The sequence below is a fragment of the Sodiomyces alkalinus genome, assembly GCF_003711515.1.
Source record: "Sodiomyces alkalinus F11 unplaced genomic scaffold SODALscaffold_7, whole genome shotgun sequence".
In the NCBI taxonomy this organism is placed as follows: domain Eukaryota; kingdom Fungi; phylum Ascomycota; class Sordariomycetes; order Glomerellales; family Plectosphaerellaceae; genus Sodiomyces; species Sodiomyces alkalinus.
Genome location: NW_021167085.1, coordinates 524,744 through 546,782, shown reverse-complemented (window position 1 = coordinate 546,782; position 22,039 = coordinate 524,744). Strand labels below are relative to the sequence as shown.

The 22,039-nt window shown below is 55.1% G+C and overlaps 10 protein-coding genes across 10 annotated transcripts in view; 5 read left to right on the top strand and 5 right to left on the bottom strand.

Annotated features, from left to right (window-relative positions):
- Positions 1-2,818, top strand: part of SODALDRAFT_313240 (hypothetical protein) — a 3,692-nt gene extending 874 nt beyond the window's left edge. Inside the window, exons 2-3 of the mRNA XM_028609229.1 lie at positions 1-1,007; positions 1,118-2,818. Of these exons, the coding sequence (XP_028465027.1) occupies positions 1-1,007; positions 1,118-2,472 (2,362 nt within the window). The 3' untranslated portion in view covers positions 2,473-2,818. The remainder of the gene's footprint in view (positions 1,008-1,117) is intronic.
- Positions 2,819-3,561: 743 nt separating this feature from the next.
- Positions 3,562-4,494, bottom strand: SODALDRAFT_351549 (hypothetical protein; the record flags this gene model as incomplete). The annotated part of the gene is made up of 1 exon (XM_028613546.1): positions 3,562-4,494. One exon carries the CDS (start codon positions 4,492-4,494, stop codon positions 3,562-3,564), a length of 933 nt encoding a protein of 310 aa, XP_028465026.1.
- Positions 4,495-4,641: 147 nt separating this feature from the next.
- SODALDRAFT_191818 (hypothetical protein) lies at positions 4,642-5,929 on the bottom strand. The gene is made up of 3 exons (XM_028607133.1): positions 5,807-5,929; positions 5,520-5,615; positions 4,642-5,101 (listed from the first exon to the last, which is right to left on the bottom strand). Exons 2-3 carry the CDS (start codon positions 5,600-5,602, stop codon positions 4,789-4,791), a joined length of 396 nt encoding a protein of 131 aa, XP_028465025.1. The 5' UTR covers positions 5,603-5,615; positions 5,807-5,929; the 3' UTR covers positions 4,642-4,788.
- Positions 5,930-8,116: 2,187 nt separating this feature from the next.
- Positions 8,117-9,482, bottom strand: SODALDRAFT_360904 (zincin; the record flags this gene model as incomplete). The annotated part of the gene is made up of 3 exons (XM_028614320.1): positions 8,117-8,598; positions 8,758-9,369; positions 9,452-9,482. The coding sequence occupies 3 exons, from the start codon at positions 9,480-9,482 to the stop codon at positions 8,117-8,119; spliced, it is 1,125 nt and encodes a 374-aa protein (XP_028465024.1).
- A 50-nt stretch (positions 9,483-9,532) lies between these two features.
- SODALDRAFT_379694 (hypothetical protein) lies at positions 9,533-11,429 on the top strand (the record flags this gene model as incomplete). Its single annotated transcript, XM_028615063.1, has 9 exons — positions 9,533-9,695; positions 9,836-9,884; positions 9,949-9,981; positions 10,110-10,189; positions 10,307-10,325; positions 10,441-10,535; positions 10,685-10,751; positions 10,863-10,931; positions 11,036-11,429. The coding sequence occupies 9 exons, from the start codon at positions 9,533-9,535 to the stop codon at positions 11,337-11,339; spliced, it is 879 nt and encodes a 292-aa protein (XP_028465023.1). The 3' UTR covers positions 11,340-11,429.
- Positions 11,430-11,444: 15 nt separating this feature from the next.
- Positions 11,445-12,781, bottom strand: SODALDRAFT_334302 (hypothetical protein). The gene is made up of 3 exons (XM_028612168.1): positions 12,440-12,781; positions 12,063-12,351; positions 11,445-11,962 (listed from the first exon to the last, which is right to left on the bottom strand). Exons 1-3 carry the CDS (start codon positions 12,727-12,729, stop codon positions 11,531-11,533), a joined length of 1,011 nt encoding a protein of 336 aa, XP_028465022.1. The 5' UTR covers positions 12,730-12,781; the 3' UTR covers positions 11,445-11,530.
- Positions 12,782-13,693: 912 nt separating this feature from the next.
- SODALDRAFT_191752 (hypothetical protein) lies at positions 13,694-14,062 on the top strand. The gene has a single exon (XM_028607132.1). The coding sequence runs from the start codon at positions 13,798-13,800 to the stop codon at positions 14,008-14,010; it is 213 nt and encodes a 70-aa protein (XP_028465021.1). The 5' UTR covers positions 13,694-13,797; the 3' UTR covers positions 14,011-14,062.
- A 1,377-nt stretch (positions 14,063-15,439) lies between these two features.
- Positions 15,440-17,364, top strand: SODALDRAFT_334301 (metalloprotease). Its single transcript, XM_028612167.1, has 3 exons — positions 15,440-16,157; positions 16,319-16,836; positions 16,923-17,364. Exons 1-3 carry the CDS (start codon positions 15,915-15,917, stop codon positions 16,999-17,001), a joined length of 840 nt encoding a protein of 279 aa, XP_028465020.1. The 5' UTR covers positions 15,440-15,914; the 3' UTR covers positions 17,002-17,364.
- Positions 17,365-19,792: 2,428 nt separating this feature from the next.
- On the top strand, positions 19,793-20,607 carry SODALDRAFT_334300 (hypothetical protein). Its single transcript, XM_028612166.1, has one exon. The coding sequence runs from the start codon at positions 19,905-19,907 to the stop codon at positions 20,448-20,450; it is 546 nt and encodes a 181-aa protein (XP_028465019.1). The 5' UTR covers positions 19,793-19,904; the 3' UTR covers positions 20,451-20,607.
- Positions 20,608-20,777: 170 nt separating this feature from the next.
- Positions 20,778-22,005, bottom strand: SODALDRAFT_334297 (DnaJ-domain-containing protein). Its single transcript, XM_028612165.1, has 3 exons — positions 21,853-22,005; positions 21,678-21,738; positions 20,778-21,547 (listed from the first exon to the last, which is right to left on the bottom strand). The coding sequence occupies exons 1-3, from the start codon at positions 21,881-21,883 to the stop codon at positions 20,941-20,943; spliced, it is 699 nt and encodes a 232-aa protein (XP_028465018.1). The 5' UTR covers positions 21,884-22,005; the 3' UTR covers positions 20,778-20,940.
- Between the last annotated feature and the right edge of the window lie 34 nt (positions 22,006-22,039).

The window sequence follows — 22,039 nt, the reverse complement described above, 5'->3', positions numbered from 1 at the left end:
CAACAACAACAACAACAACAACAACAACAACAACAAAATAAACGAAAATACGACCGGAGAGACGTGCGACCACCCTCCATGCGACACGCCGCCATATCGCGCCGGCCAGAAGAGGAAGCTATCAGAGCGAGACGAGACATCCGTCGATCCTGAGCCTCGTCCCCCACCACCGATACGGATGGACAGCGAATACGAAGACGTCATAACCAAGGGCATCTTGGCTATGGAAAAGGCCACTGAGCTCTTTACACGCTATACCACGCGCATGGTGAAGCACCTGCCGGCCGTCGTGTTCCCCCCGACTTTGTCGGTAACCGACCTCAGGAGGACCAAACCGCTGCTCTTCCTGGCCATCGTGACGGCGGCCTCGGGGGAGACGCCGTGCCTGCAGCGCCAGCTCTGCCGGGAACTGATGCAGATCCTGGCGCAGAAGATCATCATCGCGGGCGAGAAGAGCCTCGAAATCGTGCAGGCCCTGCACGTTACTGTCATCTGGTACATCCCGCCCGAGCACTTCGAGGAGCTCAAGTTCTACCAGCTCGTGCACATGGCCGGCGTCATGGCCATCGACATTGGCCTGGGCCGCAGGACGCCCGGTCGTAGGTATCTGCCGCTGGGCGTGTACGCGCTGCGTAAGAGCCCCTACAGGCGGAGTCTCATGCCCGACCCGACGTCCCTGGAGGCCCGCAGGGCGTGGCTTGGGTGCTACCTCCTCTCCATGCATGTTGCCGTCGCGACGCAGCGGCCCATACTGCTGCGGTGGACCCGGTTTACCTCCGAGTGCGTGGACATGCTGGAGACGTCGCCCGATGCGGCGCCTACCGACCGGTTTCTCTGCGCCATGGTGCGCACTCATCGCCTGGCGGAGGATATCGCGCTGCAGCTCAACCTCGAGGATGCCGAGCAGACGATCAACTTCAACGAACCGAGGATTCTGTTCTCTCTCCGTAAACTGGAAAACGATCTGGAGTCGTATTTTCAGTCCGTACCCAAGGAGATACTACAGCGTGAGTTTCTCCCCTGTCGTCCCCATTTCAGTAGTCCTCCTCCTTTTGCCATCGGCCTGGCTGGGCGGCCACTTTACTTTGGCCGGAATCTAACCTCTCCGCTCAAAAAGCGACCCTCAAAATCGCCTTTGGAATCGTCTCCTTGCATCTCCACGAAATTTGCATCAACCCAGACCCTTGCCACGATTCGACCACGCCCTCGCCTCCGTCTGGCTCTACGAACACCGCCACCCAGCGGCCCCCGGGCCTCCCAGACGCGCAGGCCTTGACCAGCTTCCAGGTCAACTTCTTCTCTGCCTGTCTTACGGCCATCAATACCATCATCGAGACCTTCCTGGGCATGGACGTCGCCACCATCCGCTGCCTGCCCGTCTTCAACTTCACCCGTGTTGCCTACACCCTCGTGGTCCTCCTGCGGATCTACTCCGCCGTGACGACCCCTGGAACGGGCCTGGCGACCATCATCAACAAGGACGACATCCGCGTCGACTATTACATGGACGCCGTGCTCGACAAGTTCCGCGCCGTGGCTGCCGAGGACAAGAGCCGACCCGCCGCCAAATTTCTCATGATCATCGCTATGCTCAGGGGATATCACTCCCAGCGGCCGAAGGCCGGGGATGGCGGCCTTTGCCTCTTCAAGCTGGATAGTGTTTGCCCGGAGGACGATCCGTCGTCGGTCCCCTCGGGATCGAAGGAGCCGGCCGCCTCGGGAGATCCAAGGCCGTTCATACCTCCGTCTTCACAGCAGCAGACGCAAACGCAAACACAAGCGCAAACGCAAGCGCAAACGGGAAATCTCAGCGCCAATACGCCGCTTCATCTCCTTTCCGAGATTGCAACCAATGACCGCAGGTCCGCACTACGACCACCGTCGCAAAGCAACAGCAACGATAACAATGCCAGTTCCAGTACACACGGTAGCAATCATAACGTCCTATGGGGTCTGAATCCCCGCCACCAAGCGCCACCGCCACCGCGACCGACGCCACAGCAGTCGTTCATGCAGGCGTCCGGGGCAGCAGCAGCAGCAGCAGCCAGCGTCCCGTTCAACACGGACCCCTTCGTCGCCCCCCTCCCCATGTCCCAGTTCACAGAGTACCTCTCCATGGAAGAGCTGGCCTCCAGCCTCGGCCTCGGCTTCGGTCTCGAAAGCGGCGGGGGCGGCGGGGGCGGCGGCGGCGGCGGCGGGACGACCGCGGGGTTCGTTTACTCGCCCGACCCGGGGGTGCTGTTTGGCCCCGACTTTAGCGGCGGCAACGCCAACGCCGACGGCAATGGGGCACTGAACGTGAACGGGTTCGATAAAGACGATGCGCGTTTCGTCATGGCCAACATGGATTTCCTGCAGGGCATGCCGCAGGCTTGGGGGGCGGGGGGTGGTGCGGCTTCCGCCGGTGGCGCCGCTGCCGGGGGGGCCGGCGGCTCGTCGTGGGGGAGCGGCGTGCCCCCTTTTCAGATGTGAAACTTCGATGCGCCCCTGCCGTCGTACCTGTCCGCCCTTTTGTACCAGGGTACGTATGACATGGCTACGTTGTTCAAGAGGTCGTATCGAAACGAGGAACGTGAAGGGGTTCGTTGTTCGTTTACGCACAGGATGGGTGGTGTGTATGTACAAGTCTATACTGAGGAACGGGTGTCACGGATAGATATCAACAAATCGGGGGAGTTAATGGCTGGATATCGTTCTTAAAGTTGAGACGCAGGGAGCGTCGAGTGTCTTACCCGAGTCGTCACACTCATCGTCACGCATCGTCACTCATCGTCACACTGGCTTTAATGTTAAAGCCCACTTCATCATCTCATCCTTCAATTCAAACATGTATCAGTATACTCAACCATGCTTAAGAAGAACGCCCGCACGCTATTTTGTTGCTCATCATACAATATCATCATAAAGGCCGAGAGCCCCCCTTCCCCGGATTCGCTGCCGAAACGGTCCTAAAGAATAATGTGCGCCATTCCTCCGCAACAAACACAAAACAAACCTAGCTTTGGACAGTAGAAGAAAGAACAAATCCCAGCATTTCAGTCTCCCGATCTGAGGTTCCGCATAAATTGTGTGCACAACAACTCCTTTGCTCCGCTCCCCTGCCCCGACGGTCTGTAGCCTTCTGTCGCGCCGTATAAGCAAGACCAACCCAGAGAACACCTTAAACACGCTCGGCTCCCTTTCTCCGCTCGAAGCGCCGAAGAAGAAAAGGGAAAAAAGGAAAAAAAGGAAAAAAAGGAAAAAAAGGGGAAAAAGGGGAAAAAAAGAAAGAAGACGAGTATGATAACGAAAGCCCACAAATCTAAAATCGCCCATCCTCTGTGACGAAGAATATGGGGAACCTCCAAAAGCCCGAAACCCGGTGGGTACATGTAATAGGGGGTGGAAATCAGAATTCCTGGAAGTTTAAGCCCAGATAAGAAAACAGATATGAAAAGAAGACGGCGTGAGACACAAATGATCCACGGCACGTAGGCACGTATGAACTGGGGCAGATATACAGGTCGTCCAAATCGTCAACAATGAGCTGCTCCGATTTTATGGAACCAAAGGATCATCTCCTCAGTCCATATAAAAGTCGCCCTTCAGAATGCGCTCCTGGAAGGGGTCTGGCTTGCGACGCTCCGGCTCGGCGGGTCTGGGCGACACCGCGGAGGCCTGGGTGGGCGGGGCGGGCATATCGGCAAAGGATTTAGCGCGGTCCTGGCGCGGCGTAGCGATGGCAGCGGCAGGCTGACTATTTCCACGCGGGGGCGACGTGGACATGGTGGAGCCGAAGGTGAAGGAGGGCCTCGGCCCTTGGATGGAGCTTTCGGCTCGGGATCTAAGCTGCTCGGACCAGTTGAAGCCCTGGTCTAAGCGCGACACAGACCGGTCAGAAAGAGATTTTGACTTGCTTCCAGTGCTTGCCTGTACGGTCAGGCTGGGGCGCCGTCCCGAGGTGGACAGGGCAGCGGCAATAGCCGAGGCCGCGGCTGAGGACGGCGCCCCGGCGCCGCCGTTCTTGGCCGCCGATGAGGATTTCTTCGCATCCGGCTGAACGGCTTCGTGAGGAGCCGGGGGGGGAGCAAGTGGGTGATTACCATTTAGAGATCCGGGACTAACGCCGCCGCTGCGAATGGCACTGGCAGTGCGCATGGCTGGCCCACCAAAACTCATCCTACGGACGAAGGGAGTAGTGGGGGCGGTGCGGCTGCTCCCTTCGTCCTCGTCGACGGCGTTTTCATCAACGAACGAATCCGAGTTGGAGACGCTGCCTCGGCGGTAACTGCCACTGAATGTCGCGGAGGTAGCTACAGAGGTTCCTGCAATGCCGAGGCCTGTGGTGGAGATGGAAAGCCGGCGGCGATGAGGATCAGAAGTCTGAAAGCTGGTGCCTGTGGTCGATGAATTGCTGCGGAAGAGGCCAGCCAGTGCCTGCTGAGTGACAGAGCCTCTGCGTCGATGATTCATATCGTTGGGGTTGTTGTGCACGTTGGAGTTATCGGAGGACATGGCGGGCGAGTCCTAGGGGGGCGTCGGTTTGAGTGGCGGGTATATAAGTAATATAAGTAATGGACGGAGCCGGTTACACGTGACGAGTAGGCGGTTTGGCGGGTTAGTGGGGTGAGTTCAAAGGGAAATCGTAAGTCGAATCGTCCGAGGGACCGAGTCGGAGCGTGCCGGTGAAACGTCGGTTCTTTTGGGCGTCCAAAGAGCGAAATGGACTGATAACGTGCTTTCTAGCTGCGGACAAAACGGAAATAGGCCTTTGGTGGGTGCAGAAAAGTACGGATACACGCAATCAGTTCAGTTGAGGATGGGAATACAAATGGAATGCATTCGATGCGATACGACGGGGCGTATGTATCGCCTATCCGAGCGCCAAGGTAGGTTCGCAGCGATACCCTCTATTGACAGAAAGAAAGGGGTTCCAAGCGACCTATCAATGGTATGCGAGAGAGAAGAGGTGACGTGTCGAAGAGGTTGAAGAGGTTGAAGAGGTTGAAGAGGAGGAGAGCGTCGATAGTAGGGTGGGGGGATGAAAGGTGGATTGGATGATGGCGGGGAAGCCCCTGTGGTGGTATGAGGACCTTGATTGGGAGGGAGAAGTGGAGGTAACCTGAGAGGTTTGAATGGTTTGGTTACCTGGTTATTGTTACTCGTAAGAAAAATGAGAGAGGGGAGATGTAGGCGAATTGAAGGAATGAGGGGGAAGACAAGGAGCGTGACTCGTGAGAAAGAATGGAATCAGGAGGGCAGGAGGGCAGGAGGGCAGGAGGGCAGGAGGGCAGGAGGGCAGGAGGGCAGGAGGGCAGGAGGGCAGGAGGGCAGGAGGGCAGGAGGGCAGGAGGGCAGGAGGGCAGGAGGGCAGGAGGGCAGGAGGGCAGGAGGGCAGGAGGGCAGGAGGGCAGGAGGGCAGGAGTAGAATGGAAGGGAGAAGATAGAAAAAGGGGGAAGAAGCAAATTCTATACCGTACTTAAACAACAGCATTGGGTGCTGAGCGGGATGAGAGCGGGATACGGACTGCGCATATTACCTATTCGTTTGATGATATGGATGGATGGAGAGCTGGATAGGGGAGCTGGGTCGTGGTTGCCTATACCGGTACGTAGTGTACATGCACCCTGTTGAACTGTACCAGATAAGTACAGGAACCTGCCTAATGCTTATATTTGTGGGGTTATAAACAGAGTGCGGTACGAGAAGAGTACTAACTCGGTACGAACACTTGTGTGAGCCAGAGTACGGGGCCGGGGTACGACCCAGGGTACCATGCAGGGTCAGGAAAGGTATGTGCGGAGTAGCGTACATGAAGCACCTTACCTTGGAGAAAGCGCGGACGATTGCAGGGCAACGGGGTGGCGCGTTTGTCATGACAGGGAAGGAGCTCTACGTGTATTAGAGCTCTGGGGAAAGTGCAAAGGAATAAGCTCCTGGGGAGATGTGCGCACTGATAGGCCGGGGGGAGACGGTGGTGACAGTACCTAATAGGCGTACAGTGTACGATGAACCCCATAACTTAGGGTCGCTTCGCGAAGCAGGGGGCGCAGCCACTAAGAACCAGGAGACGAACCAGAGGCAAAAGCTCATTAAATACCGTACCGATAAAGCGAATCAACGAGTCCGCAACCGGAACAGAATCTCAGGTACGTAGGTATGTAGATGTACGTACCGAAGTACAACGTACCAGAGTCCACCGGCTCCCGGCGTCCGGACCTCTCCCCGGTCTGTGCGTATCCTTAGCGTTGCACGCTAAGAAGCCGGAGGGAGGGTTGTCGACGTCACCCTGGTGAAGGCAAAATGCGGGGTAGAACCACCTACCACGCCGTATTACTTCGCAGATGAGCAGGAGCGACGACGCCACCGTCGATGCATTGTCCTTGTCCTAGCACATTGAGGGGGGCGATCTGTGCAATGCGAGCACATCGACCTTGGTCCTCCGGACCTTCATCACCTGGCGTCTCCCCTTCGCCCGCCCACTTGATCTGATCTACAAAGACCTAATCAAACGAAAAACACACCAATCGCAGGCTAATCCCCCTGTTAAATCGAATGATCGACTTGATACGAGTTTGAGTTGCCCAGGTATCGTATACAATGATGACATCCTGAACTCGCCCCATCCTTTGGTCCCCTCTCCGGCACCTTGAAAGATCGAAGCCGTCGAGTTAGAAACCCTGCCGAGATAAGACAGCGCCAAGTCGGCGTCCACTGTCTTATTGGGAGAGTTTGCTCAATTCCATCCGCAAGAGAGGATGGACGGGCTCACAGCTCACGGGAGCAGGCCGTGGAGTCAATTGCACTAGTCTTCCCTCCAAGAAACTAAACCGCCATTGCACACATGGTTCGTACTGTCTCTACTCTATTAGGCACGTGCCAGCTTGCGAGTTGGGGTGACTTCAGGCGAAGTCGAAGTTTGCTCTCGTTTCATAGGTTGACAAGTGAAGTGTCGGCCCAAATCAAGGCCAAAGCGGCATGTTCACAGTTGCCTCTGGAAAGTGCCTAAGCCGGATGCATGGAACCTAGAAGGGTGTGGTGAGATGGCGAAGAGGAGGCAAATGGTCGTCATTTCGACCCCTCCCTCTCCCATTCCCATATGCGGTGTCGCGCTGGTACGACGTGGAAGGGGGCACGTTGTTTCTCCGTTTTCTGCATGGTGAAATTGAACCACGGAGCCATCATCACGTATTCCGTTTCAAAAGCTCACATCTTCCAATCCACCATGCAGCGTTTGGAATTTGCTTCTCATTCTGACTCGGTCCACGGCCACGACTCACATCCACATCGCCATCTATAAGATGATCTGTCATGGCAACGGCAGCTAGTCGGTTCGTCAGTCCACACTTTACACTTCTCCGCGTCTTGCTCTCTCACTCCCCTCATCCCTCATCCGTCTAAAGGCAGCGCCAAGCAGTCTAGTTCCTGCGAGCTAAGGGCTGCATGCAACCTGTTGGTCAGATACAAGAGCTCCACACGCGGCAACGTTCCGGCAATACGCAAGTCCAACCTTATCTTCTATGCCAAGAGACTGTCCATGCGACTTATGCTCATGGTGCCGGCTTTTGCCCTTGATGACTGGAACTCTTCACTAGTTATGATTGGACATTGGTCTGCGATTTGGATACCTACTACGTGTATAGCAGCCGGTGAACGGAGCTTCGGGCCCACTACTGCTCCTCCATGGCGAATGACCCGGGAGCTGCAGCGGATAGCGGCACCGTGGGCCGCTTTCGGATATCTGGACATCCGGACATGAGCCTCCAACCAGCAGTCTTCCGTTTCACTCACCACGTGGCCCCCCGTGTCTGTCTGTTGCAACTGGGTATATGGAATGATTGCAGTAGATACAGCAACTCCAAGGCAGCATGGTGTCGAATTATGATTAAGAATAGTGAATTTCATTATCCTTGATTCCTTATCATCTAGGGTAAGCCCTTTCTCTATGACTCTCTATCGTCTATCATATGCGTGCGCATGAATTACCTTACCTCCGCCTATTTTAGGTATCAATTCCTTTCCCTTTGCCAGTCTTGCCCCACATTACCAGTCCAGTTTATATGTAAGGGGGACAGAATGGATCACATCAATGAAGTGTACTCCTAAGCTTCGTGCTTTCGCGGCGGAGAAGGAAGCTCAGCAGTGCACGAACCCATCGTCATGAGTATGGCACGACGCATCAGCCGTCTGGGTACTAGTCGGCTCAGGGGCCGCTGGGGGGGAAGTGGGAGACACCTGCGGAACCTCGCCGGAGCATCCGATACCGGGGACGGCAATATCGTAGGCCCAGGCGTCGATGGCGAAGTACTGCAGCGCGTCGCTGTCGAGGACGGCGAGATCCGGGTCGGTGGCGGCGATGCGGAGCGCGTCGGCGTAGTCCTCGGCGTAGTGCTCGAGACGGAGGTCGCTGATGAGCGGCACGTGGAAGACGCGGTGCAGCAGGTCGGTGGCCCAGTAGGTGTTCAGGGGCGACTCGGCGACGGTGTAGCCGCGGCTGCAGACGGCGGCGAGGGGGAGGCGGCGCTCGTAGGAGAGGTCGCAGATGACGGTTTCTTGGGTTGCGTTGTCGCCGCGCCAGTGGCCGGCCCAGCCTGGAGATTTGAGCGTTAGAACTTGGGCTGAGGTTTGGTCCAGGAGTGGAAAGGGGTAAAACGACCGACTGTGGCAGCGAAAGAAAAGAATAGGAAGAAGCGACAATTGAGAAAGTCTATGGTAGGAGGGACACGCTATGAAAAGGAAAGGGGTAGCAACGGGACAAAAAGCAACAATCGGCATACCTTCCTGCGTGGCGCAGTTCCGGTCCGGATCATCGCATCGGAAGAGCATCCCGACCTTGTTGCCCGACACGACACGGCTGTACCAGCCGATAGGACCGGCAACGGAGGCGTTGCCGAAGTACCTGCGAGCAATCTCAGACTCGCTGCCCCAGCGGAGGAGGTGATCGCGGGCATGAGCGGCGAGCTGAACGGTCTCGCGCAGACCGGCGGCGATCTGGGCGCGGTTGGTGGCGTTGCAGGACGGGTGGATGGGGAACTCGTCCTCCCAGCCCCGGGCCCAGTTGTAGACCGAGTTGGTGGGGCCGGCGGGGTTGGTGTCAACGGTGACTGTGACGGGAGAGTCGGCCTGGCGAGCGCCTAGTGGCGTGGCGACTGCCAGGGGCAGGAGGAGGAGGAGAGAAGCTGCGCCGGCGAACATTGTGTGTCTTTTCGTCGGTTGTAGTGAGAAGGGGTTGAAGTTCACCACGCGAGAAGGAATACTCGAGAGCGACAAAGTGTGCTTCTGATGAGTCCGGGGCCTGGAGTCTTGACTGAGGTAACCTGGGAAGAAGTCTCGACGGTAAGGGGTCCTAAGGGAGACGAAGCCGGGAAGGGGAAGGGAGTTCGAGTGCTCTTTAATAGTTGTGAACTCAGCACGTCATGTCATCGATCCATGCCCCCGGGTCATAACTAGGAACTTCAAATCCTCGTGGACCGGGTAACTCGCGAGTCGATAACCTTGGCATTACGGCATGGTTGATTAACGTTGCCTCGTGGCGGGGAATATGCATGGGCCATGGCAGCCAAACGGCCATCACTGTTGGGTATTGAGGCAACGGCCATGCGCTACGACGTGGGAGCGCCGGACATCCGGGTTTACGAGTGGGCTCCGAGCCGGGGTCCGGGGTCCACTTCAGTATCGGCGGTGTGGGTCTATGACTATCCGGGTTCTCAGCGGGGTGATGACGCCCATACCTCTCACTGTTAAGGTACGGAGTAGAAGCACGAGAAGTGCTAGTAGAGGTGGTTAAAATTCTGCGCGGAGAAATCCCTCAAAACCCCGGGAACTACCTAATACCGTCCACCTCGAACTTCACAGGATATCTCTTCATTCGGGGCCTACCGACGGTCCGACATCTCAGGGCTACGTGAGATAGAGGTGATTCACTTGTTTTAACCTACTTTGTCTTTACCTAACACTGCGTACACAAGATACCTCAGTCCACCCATCAACAACGGCTCTGAGTGTTAACTCCATACTGCTAATCCATGTCCTGTCTTACCGCCGGTTATTATAGTCTGTCAGCATTCTTTTTCAACATGGAAGGATGATGCCGAATCCCTCCTCAAATAAGACACCGCAAACCTCGCAGTCTCTATTCTAAGGCAACCTATGAGCGTCAAGCTCGATGCACATGCCCTTTGTGTAAAATGGATTGCGAGGGGCTCAGGGGTGGATTCGGGAGTCGGCGAGACTGAATAAGACGTAGAAGTCTTGTGATAGCTGAGGGAGGGGGCGGGTCTGGCTATGTCCCGAGTGAAAACAAGAATCTGCATTGATTATCTCAAGGTATTCTCATCTCCAAGACGTGAGATATTCCGAGAAAACTTGCGCTGTGTTTATAGGCTCCAATGTACTATCGTATCTTCCCATTCGCAAATATATCAGATAGTGCCCATGATCCCTGGCTGTATCTTCTCCAGCTTTTCAGACAACTCGATCCATAGCCGCTTTTGGGTGTCCTTGCCTTCGGGGCTAGGAACCCAGTATGAGGCCAACCAAACGGCCTATGATGATGGTATTATAAGCTTGAGATCAGGTAGTTAGGTCTTTTGTAAGGGTTTGTGTCTGTAAGCCTGTGCATGAAGCCCGGGAGGATGAGTTCATGAGAGGTTGTATCGTTATACAGGTAAGGTAGGAGGATGAGTTGGGATGGTTCACTCACAGCGGCGCTAGTCTTCTTATGGAATAGCGCTGTAGACTCATGCACGAAGGACGAACGACTAGGGCAGGGGTGAGTCACTGGTCCAGGGTCCCAACGCTCGCTCCGTACCTAAAGGTACATAACGGTAAGTTGTACCTTAAGCTTCTGCGTCAGACCTGACTCCTGCCTCCTGACGTCGAGCCCAAAACCTCTCAATACATCACCACCATTGCTCCTCATAGTACTCGTCGCCCTGCTGCTTCACCTCGAGTCACCCTTTTTTTCTTCTGCGACTTTCCCCCTCGGGCTTACAAATTACCATATTTCAAATGACCATCTCACATCTGTAACTCGCAAACCCATCAGCTTCCCAGCAAGTCCCCTCCACCGAATCGGCCTGATGTCAACCTGGTCTTTGTGCCCTGCCTACCCGAGGCGGCCAAATGCCCAGATGACAACTGGACTGTAGTTACGGAAAAGGCCGGAAACCCCGACTTGGAGCATGGCATCATCGTTTGGACAGATCCCTGGGACCCCATCGGTTGGGAAGTCACTGAAGGTTGCTGGCGGAACTTCAGCTTCCTCTTTGACGGTTGTTACGACATGTTGCATTCCACTAACCGGTGGAGAGCCTTGCGCGGCGAGGATTCGTTGGCGTGGGAGTGGGAGGTCAAGTGACAGTCTTCTCTTTCCGCCAGCCGTACATACGTCGAGGTTGAAGTGCCGCGATTCGATCCGTTGGAACATTAGCCTCCTGTTCATCCCCCCCCCCCCCCCCTCCCCCCCTTATTCTTCTTTCTTGATCGGATCAAGCTTGTGTGATCCTCAGCTTGTTCTCTTCCCAACACCATTGGCTCGAAATGCCGTCACTACCGTCTCACCGATGACCCCGTGCCGTCCAATTCCACCGGCGGTGTTGCGGATTGTATTGGGGGCGAATAGTATGAATGGGCAGTCGAGTTGTGGCCGGGCGACGTTTTGAACTCGCGCCAGTGCCTCGATCCGTCATTCGCCGCAGGTAACTCGTGCTGCTGGTGTCCGGGCAGCTCGTGTGGGAGGGGCTTCGGACCGGGTTTTGCCTCGACCATACCGCCTGGTGGTAAGGCATCAGCGTCGGCTGCGGCCCGTCCGCGACGTCGCCGCCGGAACCAGAGCCATATGAGCAAAGCCCCTAGCAATATGCCGCCCGCTGCAGCACCGACTGCGATGCCCGCAATTGCGCCCGTGCCGAGACCCTCACCTCCGCTGTCGCCGCTAGTTCCCGTCTCGGACGGTGTGGGGGCTGACGAAGATTCGGCCGTCTAATCAAGGTCAAGAAATGTCAGTCGCGCCGCAGTAGTTAGGATGGGACGAAACAAAAACCAAGGTCAGTCAGGTTTAGTCGTCAGGCTACGAACTCACCTCTGGCGGTTGGCTCGAAGAGGGGGCACTGCTGCTCTCGGCGCTGGTTGTAACGCTACTCTCGGTTGAGACGAAATCGGTTGATTGAAACCGCACCTCGACACCGTACGCATTGATGGCCGGGCCCCCATTCCTGCCCACAAGCGTCGTCACCGTGGTCTCGCCGCCGGAGATTTGTGTTATGGGGTCGATGGTCCAGAGGCCACCGGCGCCTGTTAGGGAAGACTGGCAGATGAGAGTTGAGTGCAGACGGCGAACCGGGTCGGTGATGCACTGGTGACGGATTCCCCTGTTGTCATGAAAGAAAACCGCGTGGTCAGTCGACTTGGAACGGCGCAAGGCAAAGAAGGCGGTGAGAAAATTTGAGCAAGACTTACGTCGGGCAGCAGGTATGGACCGTCTCGGTCACGGCGCCGACGGAATTGAACCGTGAACATGCGATAGTGAAGCCCTCGGGGCAGATCCCCGGAGAGAAATAGGCGCTGCGGAGGGGGTTGTAATCGGGGGGGTAGCAGTTGCGAATATCGATGGGACCTTGAAGCTGGTAGGCGCCGATATCTGGCCCCACGTCAGAGTAAATGTTGTAAATGTCGTTCAGGTCGGTACAGCGGGCAGGAGGAGTGAATGTGGTCGTCAGAGACCCGAGGCTCGACGGCTCCAACGTCATGGTGGTGGGTTGACCGTTGAGGTTCAGGGGTAGCCTTCTTCCCCCCCCCCCCGTCTTTTCTTCTTTCCTATCCGCCTCCCCACACCGTCTGACCGCGATCGCGTATGTTGAATAACAACTAGAATATTAGGTCAAGGGTATAAGGATACTGAGGAACAGATGCGAGATCATTCGGAGGTGTCGCCGAAAACTGGCAAGCAAAAAAAAAAAAAAAAAAAAAAAAAAAGGGAAGAAAATAAAGAAAGAAAAGGAAAGAAGAAAAGAAGAGAGCGACAGGGACGGCATCCGAGAGAAGCACACGAACGAAAACCAAGAGAAAATGGGCCTTGGGGGCCGTAGGCGTGAGGCGCGGGCCATCAGAAGTAACCTTATTAACCGCGTATCATGTCCCTGAAGCACTGCTGATGAGTGGATGCGGGTTCTCCACGCACATTGCAGCTTTGTGCCACATCAGGAATTCAAGGCATAGGGATTGACTCGGTGCCGAACCTATCACGGGCGGCGTACGGACCAGATCCCTGTTTCCGGCTTGCTACGCCTCACGCGAAGGATCGCAACCTGCGGGAACTACCCGTAAAAGTAATAGGTAGGTGTCACCGGGTCAGACTGTGGTCAAAACATAAAAAGTAGAGCAGGTCTCTGGTGTTTCTTCACGTCGGCATTCGCATGGAAGAAGAGCTGCGCAAAAGAAAAGATCCAAGAGGGACATCTTCACGGATACCTTAGGTAAAGCGCCGTCGCGTTGCAATCGATTCAACGTGTATTTCCGTATGCGGCACTTGTTCGAGCGCTACCCTATGCGGGCGCGGGTGCTCGCGTGTCGTTGAAATCTCTTCTGTGCGCACGAGGCATAATATTTGTTTCTTACGTCCCAAGGGTCATCAAACATTCAAACTGCAAGACTGGACTTTCGACGAGCCTGGTACCGTACGTGGAATGATTGTGCGACTGATCCGGCCTTTACGTTGTGCTCAGTCTCCACCTGGCAAGACATAAAACATGCCAGTCAATGAGCAGGTTTGATTGGACCGCGCTCATATTTGGGCGCGAAATGCGGAAATTGAGCCGATGATCCTCGTCAAGCAGAGAGCCAAGAAGCGCGGTCTCCATAACCTCCCCTTTTCGGCCCCCTTTTTCTTCTTCTTTTTTTCTTTCTTTTTTTTCGGAACCTATTATTACTGTCTTGACACAATAAATTTACAAGCCACATTGATCGTCGCCCTGCACCGCCTCATACAGCTGTTATGCAGTGATGATCTGATATACCAAGGCTCAAGCTGAGTCCGCCCATTTAAATGATAATACGGACTATGGCCTGCGCTGTTTAGGTACACCTAACGCAGGCGTAGTAAGTTCCTAGAAGGGAAACAAAACCCCGCTCCGCAACGGCAAACCCGTAAGAACAACAGGTCCGTTGACGGCGTACGTTTAGTGTGACCGGCGAGTCCAAGTCCACCGGTCCACTTCGCCGATAAACTTTGCCCTTTTCGTCCAAGGGCGGCTCGGAGCCAAACGGGCTTCACTGACGGCGCGCCGACCCCCGTGTCACTTAAAACCCCACAAGGTTCCGGGCCAACTCCGTAGATGTCATGGATTCCCCGTCGGAATTCTTGCCGGGCGGTATAAGCTATCAGCACCAAAATCCCAGGGCTGCACTGCTTATCGAATATCCACCATATCATTTTGGCTGCTCGGCCCGTGGGAAAAGGTTCGGAACTTTCCATTGCATCAGTCAGCCTGTGCTCTCTCGTGACAGGGCCCTGGGTCCGAAATGCTGGAATCAGGATGGATTGGTTGTGATAAAGCCCTACGATTGCCCAAATGCTTTACACTTTTTTTCCTTCTCTTATTGTTATTGTAAAACTGCTCTTTCCGAGTTGAACAGACTATGAGTAGGTTTGACGTCGGACAGCCGCAGACTGAATGGATTCCTCGTGTTGAGCTGCAGAGCCATGGATACATCATACTGTATACACTATGTTTCCAATCCACCCAAGCAAACGAAGAATCAGAAGCAGAGAGCAAGGACCCTCGAGATTCACACCGAACCCTTATCCGAAAGGATGGGCCTGCCATGGCGAAGAAAAGGTCCGGCCGGGGGCTTGAACATGTTCGTCTTGGGCCAAGAAGGGGCGAGTCTCATCATTCATGTGCGTTATCTCGTGGAGTCTACGTGTAGAGCTAAAATCGAGGAGTACACCGAGGTTCCAGACTCACATCAAGGTAGATAAGGGCTGCTTACGAACATGGTTGCCAAGTGATAGAGAGAGTCGGGCATGGTCGCTTTTTATAGATAAGTCGTCTCCCAGGTAATTACACTATAATACCCTTATGCTCGTCTCGTGGATCTTTGGGATCTTGGCCCAAGGACGACCGAATGTTCCACCGTTCTCCCCCCCCACTTCCCGCCTCCGATGACATACCGAGAGACGAAGATACCTTCCCCACCTTCCCCAATTGGTGTCGTCTATTGGCTAGACCCCGCAGCAGAGACCATAAATGGTTTAGTGGGCTACGTGATCCGTGGGTTGGCGGGGAGTTCCCCACTCGGGATCTCGGGCGTGGTCTCTGCTTCTTAACCCGAATAGGAAGGAGGTAGGAAAGATCCCCCTGAAACGGTCAAGTTCTTTTCCCCCAACTTTGGAACCTTACAAGCTACGAGCTATCACCTGGATCTTTTGGGAGCTCCAAATACCCAAACAAAGCTCAAAGAGGATGCAAAATACTGAACTTCAGGGTTCATGGCTCTAACTTGTGAGTGCGCTAGCTGGCGAGCTGGAAAATCCATCATCCATGCAGCTCGTTATCAGGACTCAGGAGCCCGGATTCGGGCCGGCCGAGGCTCACGAGTCACGGCCCACGCGTCCCAAGGCTCAACCTCTGGTCGAGGATCCGCATAAGGGAAAATGTCCGCATGATATTAGAGAACCACAGGAGCTATAAGCAGGATAAATATCCGTGCCAGAGCTTTTCATGGACACGCTGCCCGGCATGTGTCGTGTTGTCCATCCTTGGCCGGTACCCTCCTGAGCTTCCTCCGGTCTTTCCTTCTTCTTTACCCTCCCCTCCCCCGCCTTTTTTTCCTTCTCTTTTCTTTCTTTCCCTTTCCCTCTCATTGACCACTGTCTTGTCTGCCATACATCACGAGACAAATCGTCACTTCGGTCCTCCTCAAACTTGCCGTCATGCTCGCCAGATTTCTGTGGTTGACCGCGGCCTCGGTCGCCACGGTCGCCGGCGATGTCATCCGGTGCGCCACTTCGGAGCCCCCCATCGAGAACCTCGCCGACAACGCCGTATTCGCCGTCCAGGAGGCCGAGGCCCGCGAAGGCCTGGCTACCGCTCGGTATTCGCCTGCGCCCATCGTCGTCCCTACCGTCTTCCATGTCGTCTCGATTTCCGACAGACCCCAGGATGGCTACCTCAGTGTAAGTACAATACAACCACCACCTCTGTTCCCCGGCTGTTGCCAGCACCCAGGCCTGCCGCCTTCCCGCCCTCTCATGAAATCAAAAAAAAAAAAGAAGAAAAAAAAGAAAAAAAGGGAACATGACCCCTTACTGATAATACTCCGATGTCTCCACCACAGGACGAAACACTCATGGCGCAGCTCGACGTAATGAACGAAGACTACGCCCCCTGGAACATCGAGTTCTCCCTTATCAACGTCACCCGGACCATCAACGTGGTCTGGGCCAACGATCAGCAGGCCCTGCCCATGCGTAGGGCCCTCCGCCAGGGCGACTACAGCACCCTCAACGTCTACTTCCTCACCAACGCCAGCGGCTACCTGGGCTACTGCACGTACCCGCGCCAAGTCGAGGAGGGGTCCGACATCTTCTACCGCGACGGCTGCGTCGTCCTCGCCGACTCCGTCCCCGGCGGCGCCCTCACCCGCTACAACCTCGGCCGCACCGCCACCCACGAGGTCGGCCACTGGATGAACCTCGCCCACACCTTCCAGGGCGGGTGCGGCTGCGTCGGCGACATGATCCACGATACCCCGCCCTCGGCCAACCCTTCGTACGGTTGCCCTGTGGGGAAGAACTCTTGCCCTGACCGCTGGGGGATTGATCCTATCCATAACTTTATGGATTATTCTGACGAGTGAGTACCTTTTCTGCTTCTGAGAGTTGGAAACGAAAGAAAAGAATAAAAGAAAAAGAAACCTGACCAGACCCTTCTCTTTGCAGTGATTGCATGAACGAGTTCACGGCCGGACAGGCCTGGCGCATGCGCAGCGCTTGGAACACTTACCGCATTAAGAGGTGATCTGAACCACCGCTACGACACGAGATCGGATCATACCATTTACAGTTACATGTTAACTACTGCGGCTTGTTCGAGGCCAATGTCATCATCTATGAAGCGAAAGTCCAATTAAGGGAGAATAGAAGAGTCCTGGTTCACAGTCACGGCCGCATGATACGATCAGGCCATGCTCGGTCATAAAAAATATGCGTCTCTGAACTCATGTTCCAGCTATGCTGTTTCATCTCCTCAACTCTCTTCATAATCATCTGACTAGGTATATGTAGATATAGATACACACATGGAGTTAGTTATGCAGAGGTGCTTACTAGATAGGTACGTGGCATTGATGAGTTGCAAGAAATCCAAGTCGGCAGTATGAGAATTGTATCGTCGTAGGAACAATTTCTGCTCTTCTTCATCCCGCGCGTCACTTCAGGCGCGGGTCATGTTACGCGGCGCAGACCATTGAGCCGAGAGGGAAACATCTCCTTCTTCAACACCTAGATGTAGTGGTTCGTAACAAGCAGCTTCAGTCCAGGCCCCTCAAGCCGAGGATGTTCGCGCGTTTCTCTACAAGCCCGCGCTCGTTCCTCGAGCCAACGACCAACGGCCAGGCCGATCCTCTGCTTCCCCGCAAGACAACCAACCATCCGGGAAATTCTGACAATGAGAGGCCTTTCATGGGCATATCGACTTCCTAGTTGGGTAATAGGGGCGCCCGCAACGGGGCAAACCATCTGCAAGGTCTCCCATCAAACCACATGACGCATCGACGCAGCAGTCATCCTGCATCGGCGGAAGTGGAGTACTGGACCTGAAGCCGTCCAGGGAAGCTTAGTGGTACGTCCTGGAAGGACCATGTCGATGCCTCCTAGCTCTGGCCTAAGAAATGGTAACATCTCTTCGAGTATCGGCGACTGTGCACTCGTGGGCGGCGGGCCAGGTGTCAGAACTTAGGTGAACCGTACCTGAGCATCGTTTGGCGTTGGCCACTCTGGAAATTTCTTTCTTAAGTGCATAAGAAAGGGCCGCCTTGATACAGCAGAAATATGAAATAGGCGCTTCAGGGAATCAGGTTGTCGGTCTTGATACCTCGGGAGAAAAAGGAGGAGGAGGATCTCAGGATCATGCTCGGTTGAAGCGTCGGATGTCGAAGCCGATGAATTACTAAGGGCCTATCTCAGGCGCCAGTAAGGAATACTATTTTGCCAGTAAAACGGTGGGGCCCGCCAAGCATAATAAGCTACCAAAGTACACACCTATTTTGTATATACACTTCGAGTACCCAAACACATAGGTACAGTCTCTCTTTTCACGTTCGAGTAGGCGTGGGTAATAAGGGCTCCGAAGTCCTGCTTATATAAGGCATAAACCTTGAAGGGTAGGCCGGAGCCGTAAGGTCGCTGTTATTCTTTAGCTATTTTATCGTGGGTTGGTGTTATGCTTCAATTGACGAGGCGTTATATAAGAACTGGTAGATCAATTGAAAAGAGACTGTGTCTATGTGTTTGGGTACTTAAGTATACATACAAAATAGGTGTATACTTTGGTAGCTTATCATGCTTGGCGGGCCTCACCGTTTTACAGGCAAAATAGTATTCCTTACTAGGCCCATTACTAATCTGCTTGATCACGTGGTTATCTTGGCAGAGGCGTCGATGCCGGCCACATGTGGCGTATACTTACGGGTACTTCGAAATAATTGGGTGATGTCACTTGGACGTGGACGTCCTTTGCCTTTCAACGACCCCGAGCCTGAGATCACAATGTCTGAAAGTCTGAAAGGACATCTTCATGAAAGCAGAACAAATATACCGCAAGCTTCATTCAGATGATATGAATACCCTGCAGCTTCCAAGCCCTGTCAGTTATCATTCAGGTATGCCCAACACATGAATTCAACAATAGAACGGACGTCGAGTGTCACGAGTCCTGAAAGGAAGACAAAGAGATTGGATAAAAGGATGGAAGACGCCCAGACAATGAGAGGGGGAACAGTACCGACTGTTCTGGGAAACTATGACAAAGACGAGGTCCAGAGGACAAGGAATTGTTCGACAACACAAAGACGGTGGGCGAAGGACAAATGTCTGTAGGAGAACAAGGAACTCCGATATGACCATCCCCGTCCGGCATCTCTATAAAACAAGGCTTATATTCCATCCTTCGCGAGAAGGGTCAATGCCATTGGGAAAGCATGCCTCGATAAGCCAACAGACGCAAACCCGAGCCACGAGACGAAACCAAAGAGAAAACACATCGGTGCAGGACCTCCAAAAGTAGTCGAAAAGTACTCGTTTCAAGACCAAAATGGCGACAATCAAGACCATCACGGCACAAAAGAGCGAGTCCCATTCGACGGCGACGTCCTTTCACCTGTTCCCCCACCTCCCTCTCGAAATCCAGGACATGATCTGGGAGCTCGCCGTGGCCGACGCTCCCCCCCGCGTGTTCGAATGGCGCACCGACTTGACGCAGGACGACCGATACCCAGGTGAGTGGTCCCAGACAACAGCCTGCCACCCGCCCCCTCGATCGCACCACCCGACCATCCAACAAGTCTGCCGTCGCGCCCGCCACGCCGCCACACGCCGCGGCCTGCGCTCCCTCCGCCTCCCCGCGCAGAAAACGGTACCGATCGGCGTGTCGCTGGACGACAGCGCAACGACCAGGAACAACACCGCGTCGTGGCACCACCGGGCACTGCCAGCCACCGCACCCCCCAGGCGCGAACGCGACATCTCGCCCCTATTCAACACGGAGCGGGACATCGTCCTGTTGCAAGACACGTCCCTGCTGCAGGTAGGCCTCGGAGCCACGAGCACCACTTCGCGGAGCCGGTTCGCTAACATCTCTTCAAGGTGGATACCGTCACGACCCATAACAACAAGCCAGAACCAGAATCGCCATCCCTGCCTCCGATGGCGATGAGCGAGATCCGCAACGTCGCGTTCGAGGTCCAGTCGCGCTTCGAGACCTGGGACGACGCGTACTGGGGCTGCGTGCTGCCCCACCTCCGTCGGACTTTCCCCAGCATGAAGACGCTCTCCCCCGTCCTCCTCGAACATGACCAGAACGGATTCGACGTCGTCACGGGATGGCCGCGTCAGTCGCCGTGGCTGCGAGATGGAAGTGACGCCGTCGGCCAAGGGTTCGAGGTTCGAGCTGCGCCCATTACGGGACTTGTTCCCGTTCGCGGCGGAGTACGAAACAATGAGGTATGGGCCACTTTCTCCGCCCGGATTGAAAGGCTGCGGAGAGAAACTCCAGGATGTGAAGGTTTGGAGGTTGTCATGCAGCTGGCTGAGAGGGACTGGACTCCTCTCCGGAAGCCATGGACAAATCGCAAGACGCCAATGTCTGTCAACCGACAAGTATTGGGACTGAGCAGCATAAATGGAGGATCGTGTTGGGAGCCCCAATCCAACTGGATCTGGGGCCATCGATTCGAGATGGCAGCTCGGTGAGACGATAGAATACGACGACAACAGGTCGTCGATCAAGAAGAAGGTAAGTCATTTGCCACTTTGGCATAGAAATTACAGGCCTGTGATAATGGCCTTCTGATTGCTTGCGAAGCGAAGAATATAGAATCGAGAATATACCGCCTGCGCTGCGCAACCGAACCCCAACTCCGTCTGTATTCGAATGAAAAAAGAAGAAAAAAAAAGGACCAAGGCCCTCGTGATTCTAACCGATTCCGCAATAATGAAGAAGAAAGTACGCGTAAAATGGGTCTAGACGCCTACAGTATGACTGAACACCTTAGCCGCAAGTTGCGTTAGCAACCTCGCCCGGTCAGCCTGCGGCAGGTCCTGCAAAAGTGTGTCAGCGAACTGGCCTGTGTAAAACCCGCAAAATATCAAAACGGCACGGGGGAAAGTTAAAAAGAAGAGGTCGTGCTAACAGCATGCAGCAGGAAGACAGATCCCAACGGACGACGTCCGTCCGTCCTGCCTACCCAGCCGATATCCGCACATTGGCACTGACCTGAAAGACAGCATAGACGCTCTTCCCCTTGGCGTCTCGTATCGCGCCGAGCCGGTTCCCCGCCACAGCGCCCGCAACGAGCCCGGGTACGTTCGCGACAATGAACCCCAGCGCCCCGCCGCTCGCGCCGCCGACGAGGCTCCAAAACGAGCGCGTCGGCCGTCCCGTGCCGTCCTCAGCCATGCCCTCCTCGCGCAGCATCTCCTCGAACGCGTCTCCGAACTGCTGCTCCTCCGTCTGCCGCCGCGTCTCCTCGTCGGGGGCGCCGCCGCCGCCCCCTCCCGCCTGACCCTGGCCGGCGAAGAAGTTCCACGCCCACGAGAAGGCGTTCTGCGCGCCAGTCCCGGCGGCGGCGCCTTCGCCCTGTTCGGCGGAGGGACCATCGGCTTCTTCGAACGGGTCGCTGGTCGAAGAGCTGGTGCCGTACATCTTCCGTTGTAGGTCGTATTCCTGTCGCCGGGAGGTGTCGGAGAGGGTGTAGTATGCGTCGTTGACGAGCTGGAATTTCCGTGTCCGAGTCGCTCGCTCGGGCGAGTCTCCGGGCACCCTGTCGGGATGGGTTTTTAGGGCGGCCCTATAGAAAACAAGTCAGTCAGTCAATGTACGTTTTGAAGAGCATCGCGCTATCCACCTCTCTGTGTAGGGAGGTGGTAGGTCCGATATGCGATCGCCTTGTTGCCTGGTTCGAGGGTGGGGTAACGCACTTCTTGTAGGCATCGCGCACTTGTTGTGTCGTGGCTGTTTCTTGGATTTCAAGAATCGCATCTGAGTATCAATGTTAGAGAGAAATAACAAGAGACTCCCATGAGGGTTTGAGCAATATTGGCCGACTGGGGAGTCCTGCATTTTCAGTGTAGGGAAACTTGGCGACATGCGTACAGTAGTTGGGAGGTGGCCCGTTGGAAGCCATGTTGAAGGGATCGCGGAAATTTTACTTTGGGAAAAGGAGTACTTCGTAGTCGAGGTAAAAACCTCCGGGTATGAGAGAAGATAAGGGAATATCGAGCGTTGAGGGTTCGAAGAAGACGGAGCGGGAGCGAGTTAGGAGGGAGCCAAGATGTAGTTC